General features: G+C 51.3%; 1 protein-coding gene across 1 annotated transcript; it reads right to left on the bottom strand.

The window, feature by feature from the left end:
* Window positions 1-540: 540 nt before the first annotated feature.
* LOC121475736 (tumor necrosis factor receptor superfamily member 6-like) lies at window positions 541-8,434 on the bottom strand (the record flags this gene model as incomplete). The annotated part of the gene is made up of 7 exons (XM_041729275.1): window positions 541-2,043; window positions 2,645-2,669; window positions 3,513-3,577; window positions 4,489-4,557; window positions 4,706-4,764; window positions 6,983-7,091; window positions 8,239-8,434. Coding segments are annotated over 7 exons (810 nt in total), but the record flags the coding sequence as incomplete, so codon positions are not given.
* Between the last annotated feature and the right edge of the window lie 666 nt (window positions 8,435-9,100).

Here is a 9,100-nt window from a genome sequence, read left to right as displayed (position 1 = left end):
GGGCATGCCCCACGGGACCCGCCGGGCCTGACACTGCAGCCCCAGCCCTCTGCGGCCCCAACGGCCCGCGCTCAGGTGTGCTCTTAGCATCAACAGGACACACGCCAGCTCCTGAAGGCTTGTCTGCAAAACAGAGGCAGCCGCCTCCTGGGACTCCACACCACACGGGAACACTTCGGGATCACGGGTTAGATAGGACATATTACTAAAGTCAAAGCTGGGGCTCCTGGGCGGCTCCGCCTGTGAAGCCTCTGCCTTGGGCTCAGAGTGTGACCTCCCCCGCAGGGAGCCTGCTTCTCCCTCTGCCAGGGTCTCTGCCCCTCTCTCTCTGTGTCTCTCATGAATAAATAAAATCTTTAAAAATAAATAAATAAATAAACAAATAAATAAATAAATAAATAAATAAATAAAATCTTAGAAAATAAATAAAAAGGAAGTATTTTCTGAGACCCAAGAGAGAATTGGAGATACATAAACAGGTCACAGAGAAACAAAAACAAAATGTGAGGCCCCACCAAAAAAACAGACATCACCAGAAACGCCGAAAACATGATTTTAATTAAATATTTTCTATTTCCAAACATTAAGCTCTTTTGATGGTCGTAAATCCTACTTCGGTTTGTCTCCATTCTCGATTCCCGTCTGTATAAATATAAATAGCATTTACTGATTCACATTTGACACAAAATTCCAGATGTGTTTAAATGGGAAAGTGAGGGGGGTGCAGTGGGAAGGGCCCCTGGCTGGGGTTGGAAGCTGCGGGCAGTCACCGGGGCCACCGCGAACCCTGGAGGGGAGTCCCCCTTGCTGGGGGGCAGCGAGCGAGGACCCGAGGGGGCGGCTGAGCGGGCTCCCAGGACCAGGACACCCGGAGTGGCGGCGGCGTGAGCCCCAGTGGCTCCGCGGCCCGACAGGCTCCGCTGCCTCCACAAAGGGCCAGTCGCCTCCGAGCCCGCGGCACTTTCCCGGGGCGGCCCTGGCGGCCGGTGGGTCCAGCGTGCTTCTCAGGCAACGCTTTGCAGGGGGCACAAGGGCTGCACCCCCAAGAGCGTTCCTTGTGGGAATGCAATGCTGCGACATCAGAGGGAAGTGGGTCAGTTTGGCCCGGGGCAGGGGCGAGCATGAGGAGGACACCCAAGCATCCTCTGTGCGAATTCCAGACCGGAGCACGTCACACCAAGATGCCCAGAATCTGCGCAGAGATCTTCGGGACAGAAGCTTAGCAGGTTGCGGTGAGCTGTGCACCGAGCTCCCCGGGGCTTCTCCTCCCCGAGGTGCCAAGGCCACAAACACGCTCCCATCCCGAGGGTCGCGGGACCGGGCGGCACAACAGGGACGGGCGAGGCTGTGGCCGGCCCGGCGGGCCACTCTGGGTCGGGACGGAATCCACCCCACACCCTCGGACACCAGAGCATGTTCCTATCTTTTGTCCTTTGCACACGTCCCTACACACGCGACTCTGAGCCACGTCTTCCCCCGCAGCGCCAAGTCCGATCCACGCCACCCTCGGGACCTGCAAGCACGTGAGCCCGAGAATCAACAGACGCAACGAAAACTCCAGGAATCCAGCAAACGCAGACCTTAGCTCCCCACGGAGGGAATGAAGGGCGCAGGGCAGCCCCGTGCACAGCGGGGAAGAAGCGGCCCGGATGCCGGGCTCTGCCCCCACGGGCGCATACCCGGGCCTCGGTACCCGTTTTCCGCTTCTGGCCAGGCTGACGCTTTTACCTTCACGCCCGAAGTCTCCACTTTCAAGCTAACTGGCAACGTCCTTCTGGATCGTCTCCTGAATCCTCTCCGCCAGCGCGCGAAGATGGGCTTTTCTGAGGCCTCTGATTAAGGTGTGATACGCGCCCCTCCTCCCATGCACCTGGTACCAGTGACGCAGCAGCTGCACCTTCTGCTCCGCTGTGTCCTGCAGGTTGTCATTCTTGATCTCGTCTATCTTGGCTTCGTTGATCCCGTTCTTCCGAACGAATTCCCTGACCTGTTTTATTTTCATTTGTTCAGCGATGCCGATGATGTATTTGCTCAGGTCGATGTCTGAAAGGCAGGGGACAGTCTCTGACAACGCGTCCTGCTGAATGCAATTATCGCCATTGAGAACTACGCGGATCCCTCTGCTCCTAGTGCTGGGGACACCAGTTAAGTCCCAGAAATGGGGAGCACTGGCCCGCGTGGGGGACACAAAGCCAGAAACCTGTCTGAGCCCCCAGCCCGACCCCTCCTGGGCCCCCAGTAATTTGCTCACAACAGGGCAAGATGTACGAGGGAGGAGGCCCGGAAGAGATGCCCGCTGACATTCTTAGGATGTGCCAACCCGTGACCCAGAGACCGGGAGGCGGGCAACGACCCGGGGACCTTGTCTGTGACTTGCAGGCCAAGCAGCCCTGGGCGGAGCCCCAGACGCTGCGTCCCACTCCTGAGCCTCAGGACCGTGTCCACTGCACCCGATTCACTTCTAACTATGAGCATTAGTTACACGGCGGACCCGCCGATAAGCGCTCGGCGCCGAGCAGAAAGGCCTGTGAGCTCGAGGAAGGGCGGGAACACGTCCCGGAACCAGCAGCGTCAGTCTACCCCGAAGTCAGTCCGTTACCTTCGAAGGAAGCGTCTCCGTGCAATTACAGGACGGGAGCCTTACCTGCAAAGTTTATTGGTAGCACTTCCTGGGGGAGACAAAAAAAAAAAAAAAAAAGGAAAGAACATGATAAATAAGATTATATTTATAACAGTCTAAATCTAATTGTCTAATTCGTCCTTAACCCTGAAGGAAATACAGCCAGTAGCACTATGCACAGAATCAGCTAAACTGTATCCTTAAAAAGGATTCTTTTCCCATTGAAATTTTTATTCTGCAAAGTTCCAGCTTTGCCAGAAACTAAGGTGTGTGAGCTTATCTTTTATGCAAAGAATCAAAGGGATTCACGGAATTTGCCGAGACGACTTTTCTTTTTTTTTTTTTTTTTTTTTCCGAGACGACTTTTCATACAGACTTGAGAAAATAACATAATGAACATAATTCTCAATTTTTCTTTTTTTTTTCAAATTTTCTCTACAGCAACTATTCTTTTTTTTTTTTTTTTTTTTTTTGACATGTCAAAACGGTAGAGTAGTTCAAAGAGCCCTGGCCCCAAGCAGAAATCATTGCTCATCGAGTGAACTGCTTTCTCTCCCAAACGTATCTTCTGAGATTTGAAACGCTTTGCTCTCACACTGGAGAGAGAAGCGGCGATGCGCGGTCCGCGGGGCCCGGGTGACGCGTGCATCCCTACAGTCACACCAGCACAGGACACAGGCTCGGCCCCATCCCGCTGCCAGCTCCCACGGCGTGTGCGTCTCACGCCCGGTTAATTCGTCCTCGTGTGAGCTGTGTGGGAGCCTCCTGTCAACCGGGCGCCGTTCCCCACGTCCCGACCCAGGCCCACAAACTCTCGATAAATACAAATAAAAAGCCGGATGGCCACTTTCTCTAGTTTCTTAAGGAAGCGGGTGTATATTCCAACACCTACAGTAGGAGGGGACGGTGTGGGTCCCAGGGTGACATTCCCTTTTGTCCTGCGCCGTTTGAACAGCCCTGGAAGATCAAAGAAACTTCTATCAGGCTCCGGTCCCAGCCTTGGAGGAAGCCCCTAGGACACACCATCCACCAAGGAGAGGGTGACGCGGAAGGACGGAGGCACCGGCGCTCCAGGGTCCCACCCCACGAGGCCAAACATTCTCAAGACATGTCACGTCCTAACTGAGCCGCCCCGTGAGCACACCGGCCTTGTCAGAATGACGTAGGGCATGGCCACCGCTGCCCCCTTCACCGGGACGGACGTGGCAGGCGTGAGGCAGACGCGGGAGCCACAGGGCGTGGAATGTTGGATTCCGCGGCCTGGAATCCAAGTCATTAAAACTTGTCACCTCTCCGTGCTTTATGAGTGATTCCGAGGGACCTTCGATGGCGATCACGATCATGCCCAGGCGGGGCTCACCTGTTGGCTTTACTATAACCCTCGCGTTAACTCCATTGCCTTGGTGTTGTAAGTTAAGGGGCAGAAATAAATTAAAAAATCCTCAAAAAATTAAATAAATAAATAAATAAATAAAACCCCAAAGACTGTGGCGTTTGACCCAGGGACAGGGGGCACAGAGCACGGAGGTGTCAGGTGTCCCCTGCCTCTTTCCCAGGAAGATCCTGCCTCCCGTGGGGCCCTCGGTGAGTATGCAGGGATCACTTCTGATCCTCGGTCAACCCTCGTCCATAATGAGGACGGGACCTTCCACCCCCTCCGAGCTCCAGGATAACTGCTCAAACACAGCAGCTGGCGGACGGTACCACCTAGTTCTCAGCACCTGGCAGGGGTGCGGTTAGGGCCAGTGCTTAACGTGAGAGCTACCCGCCCGGCGGGAGCCGTCTCATGGGAAGGACACGGGGGAATTCTGGTGAATTCTATTTCCCAAGTGATTTCAATGTGTGGTCTGAACAAAGTAAGCACTTACACCAGCACACGAGCGCAGACGTCAGAATCGGGATGAGGACGCAAAACCACAGGTATCCGGAGCTGGATCCTGTAGGAGCCACATTGAAGAGCGAACGTGAGCACAGGCAACCCGGGAGGGAGACCGAGTGCGGGACTCCCGAAGAGTAAAATTTCTTCATATTTTTGACAGCAGGGATGAGAGAAAGGAGGACATAGTCATAAAGAGAAATCATGACCTTCTTCACATTTGGTGTCACTGGTCGGTGTGCACCTCTCAAGGATTCCATGTTCACACCTAAAAAAACAACACACAAAGGAACAGGGATGCCTGGGTGGTGCAGCCCCTTGTGTCCCACTCTTGATTTTGGCTCAAGTCATGATCACTGGGTCACAGATCGAGCCCCACATCGGGGTCCCACACTCAGCTCGGAGGCTGTTGGGGTTCTCTCTCCCTCGGCCCCTGCCCCCCACCACGTGCACGTGCACATGTGCATACACCCCCCCACACACACACACTCTCTCCCTCAAAATGAATAAATAAAATTAAAAAAAACCAGGAAATTTTAAAAAGCTTGGGGGGCGGACTCCTTGACCACCTGCAAGGACACCACACTGTAAATCCAGGGCCATTTTAGTCATCTTTGCATCTCCGGCAAACATACCCCTCCCCCCGGGTATTGCTAGATTAGCATCTAAAGCTGGTACAAAAAAAAATTAAAAATAAATAAAAAAATAAATAAAGCTGGTACAAATTCATAACATAATTTGGATGTTTGGACAAGAAATATCCTAGAGTGACTGTGCTTGTTGTTAAGATATCAAGAGTTAAAGGAAGGTATGAAAATATTGATAAATTGGAAAAAGGATGAAACAGACAAAGATTTAAAATTGGTAGTAAATGGGGGACCTGGGGGGCTCAGCGGTGGAGCGTCTGCCTTCGGCCCAGGGCATGACCCCAGGGTCCCGGGATTGAGTCCCACGTCGGGGTCCCCGCAGGGGGCCTGCTTCCCCCTCTGCCTCTCTCTCTGTCTCTCATGAATAAATAAATAAAATCTTTAAAAAATAAAATAAAATTGGGAGTAAAAAATTATTTAAAAAGTAATAAATTGGGAGTAAAATAAAAAATAAAATTGGGAGTAAAGCAATGTTCTTAAAGTCATAAACTGCAAAAAACTATTTCAAAACAGTCCCATTGAACAATAAAACGACGGGTCGACAGCCCTGCCCTCGACCCTGCTCAGCAAGCCTACCCAGCCTGCGCTCAGGTGTCCCATGGTGGGCAGGACACACGGGAGGAAACCCTCGGTATCTGAGCACGAAGGTCAGACTGGCTCAGCCCTGCCCCAACTCCACGTGCCTGGCGAGTCACCTAATCCCCGTAAGCCTGTTAGCTCACCGATGACAAGGAGTCAACATGACAACAAGGAGGTTCCGGTGTTTGAGATTACCAGGGACTTAGAACTATTACTATAGCCGACCCTTGAACCACGTGGGGGTTGGGGCCCTGACCCTCCCCTCTGTCCCCACATAGTTGATGATCCTCAAGTAGCTGCTGACGCCCCCGAAGCGGAACCTCTAATACCCTACTGTCGGCCGGAAGCCTTACTGATGACACGAATGGTCGATCGACACATTTCATGTACTACATGCGTTTTATACCGTATTCTTACGATGAGTCAGCTAGGGAAAAGAACATTTTACTTAAAAATCAAAAGGAAGGGGCGCCTGGCAGCTCAGGCAGGTAAACATCTGACTCTTGCTTTTGGCTCAGGTCATGATCTCAGGGCCGGGAGATGGAGCCCTACGGCTCTGTGCTGGGCCTGTGCTGGGCGTGGAGCCTCCTTGGGCTTCTTGCTCCTTCTCCCTCTGCCCCTCCTCCCCGCCTATTTACGCTCTCTCTCTGTCAAAAACATAACAAAATAAAATAAAATACATGATAAGGAAGAGAAAATACATTTACAGTGCTGCACTTATTGAAAGAAATCCACTTATAAGTGGACCTGCACAGTTCAAACCCATGTGGTTGAAGGGTCAACGTATTGTTATTATCGTTATTCTCATACATTAGTCCCTCCCCCACGGTCCCTACTCGTCCCACCATCGTGAGGCCCTCCCAGACCTGGGGGCCTAGAGGTATTCAATAAACGTTTGGAGACTGGATGCTTGAACGAACCAGTAGTTGTCTAGTGGCTTGGAGGCGGAGCAAGACTAGAAGCCAAATCCTTGACTCTCAGCCAGTGTTGCTTCCCCCCCCAGGATGACATGGTCTGTCAAGGTACATCTAGCACCTTGATCAAAGTAAGATCCCTGGGTGGCGCAGCGGTTTGGTGCCTGCCTTTGGCCCAGGGCGCGATCCTGGAGACCCGGAATCGAATCCCACATCGGGCTCCCGGTGCATGGAGCCTGCTTCTCCCTCTGCCTGTGTCTCTGCCTCTCTCTGTGACTATCATAAATAAATAAATAAATAAATAAATAAATAAATAAATAAATAAAAAAGAAAGATGAAAACTTACGTGCTACATGGGTTGCAGTGTTCGCACGGAGAGACGTCACAGTAGAAGTTTGGTTTACATCTGCACTTGGTATTCCGGGTCTGAGTACAGTTTCTTTCCACTTCTAAGCCTAGAAAGCCAGTTTGCAGACTATTAGTTACAGCAGCTGATGAGCAAGGGCCGCGAGAGAAGATTCGCGATCTACCCTTACGTCAGCACACCTTCTGCAACACACAGGTAGCGTTCACCTGCAAAAGAGGCAACCCCAGGTGAAGCAGTTGAAATCACTGGGCAGGGTTTGAAGAGGACAGACAGACAGTCCAGCAACCAACATAGCCCCACTTTTGCTGGAACGGTTGCCCCGTTCCTGTACAGCCTGGCTACTTAGGACATGGCTCGTGCACCCACCTTGGGGGGTGGGGTCGTGATCTCAGGGTCCCAGAATCGAGCCCCGTGTCATGCTTCCAGCTCGGGGGCAGCGGGGAGTCTGCTTCTCCCTCTCCCTCTGCCCCTCCCCTACTCATGCTTGCTTGCTCTCTCTTGCAAATAAATACATAAAATCTTAAAAAAAAAAAAAAAAGGAAATGCAGAGTATCAGGCCCTAGTCAACACTTAGTGAGACCAATCCCAAAGCCCTTGCTTAGAGATTCTGATTTAATTGCTCTGAGGTGGGACCTAAATGTGAACATTTTTCATAGTTCCCTGTGTGATCCTAACATACAGCCAGGGTGGAGAAACATTGCTTTAGGGCCCAAAAAGGGACAAGAAAAGCTTTATGTCCTGGGATTTCTTGATATGAAATGAAACTAGGGAGTTTTTCTGTTACATCTGGATCCAGGCTCTCATGATTGAGGCATCCATAAAAATTCCGGTCCTCAGTTAGAATTAATCAGGACAAAACAGATCTCCAAAGGGGAGGGAGCCTCCGCCTCCCACCCACCTCTTGGATTCCTGTCCTTGTATCAGAAGGCTCCTGAGCTCTTGCCGGCTATACCAAGAACACAAATCAAGGCAGGAAAACAAAATTTACACACCTGTTCACCAGGTTCATATTTCATCATTCTGGGAAAATTGCCTAGATTTGATACGCAAATGTCTAGACTAGTGATTAGCTCGGTACCTGGCGCTGCTTCACTCCAGCCAGCTCCATCCTGCCCACTCCCATATGCCAACCCGGCACCGGAGTAGTTCCCAACCTCAAAACCTCAAAGTGCATTATACATGGCTCTACGTGGAGTGGCACTACCGGCCTTTCTGATGGCTTCAAAGACACTTACCATGCTCTCCATCGCAGATTCCACATCTCCTGCATTTAGGAGACAAATGCGTCTTGTCTGTGTACTCCTCCCCTTCTTGGCAGGGCACACAGTGTGATTTACCCGCATAAGACGTGCAGTCACTTTCCTTCCGTGTGCCTGCCCAAGAGAAAAATGGAGGCGGCGTTTGAACACAAGGTGATGTGCAACAGCGTGGGAGATATGCAGGGGTGACGAGGAGCGGGAGTCAGAGTCGTCAGACTAATGGTATAGAAACACAGTGGCGGGCGGGGGGGGGGGGGCAGTCATCATAAAAATCATGTCAACACACGGGAAGTCTCCCAAGATAAAAGCCCAAAGAGTCACCCAACAACTGTGCCTACAGACACCGGAGGATGAGCTACACTATTTTTAATGCACGGAATGACCACATGCACAGAAGCCTATAGTAACTTTCTTGCAAAGGGGGCAGAGGTTCACATCCATTCCTCTTTCTATTTTTTTTTGCCATTCAGGCACAGAGTGTGTTTTGATGGGAAGGCATGAGCATATCTATAACAAAATTTGCTATGAGGTTTGTTGTCTTAATTCACACGATTATAAGTAATACTCACATTTGCTTTACTTTTCAAATAAAGCGAGTCATTGTATTGGTGTCAGGAAGCCTTGGATGACAATGCTTTATGCTGAAACTTCACTTATTTGGCAAGTGTCTATTAAATGCCTATTGTGGGTCAGGCCCTGTCAGGAGCCAGAGATCCTGAAGGAAATATGACAAAGTCTAGGTCTCCGAGGGCTTCGCGTTTCCAGGGAGGACGCAGGCAATGCCTGGACCAATCTATGATGTCAAGTGGTGGTATGTGCCTTGGGGATTAGGGCCAGG

The sequence above is a fragment of the Vulpes lagopus genome, chromosome 14 (assembly GCF_018345385.1).
Source record: "Vulpes lagopus strain Blue_001 chromosome 14, ASM1834538v1, whole genome shotgun sequence".
NCBI classification, from domain to species: Eukaryota; Metazoa; Chordata; class Mammalia; order Carnivora; family Canidae; genus Vulpes; species Vulpes lagopus.
The sequence above is the reverse complement of the archived record's forward strand: the minus strand, read 5'-3'. Positions and strand labels throughout refer to the sequence as shown.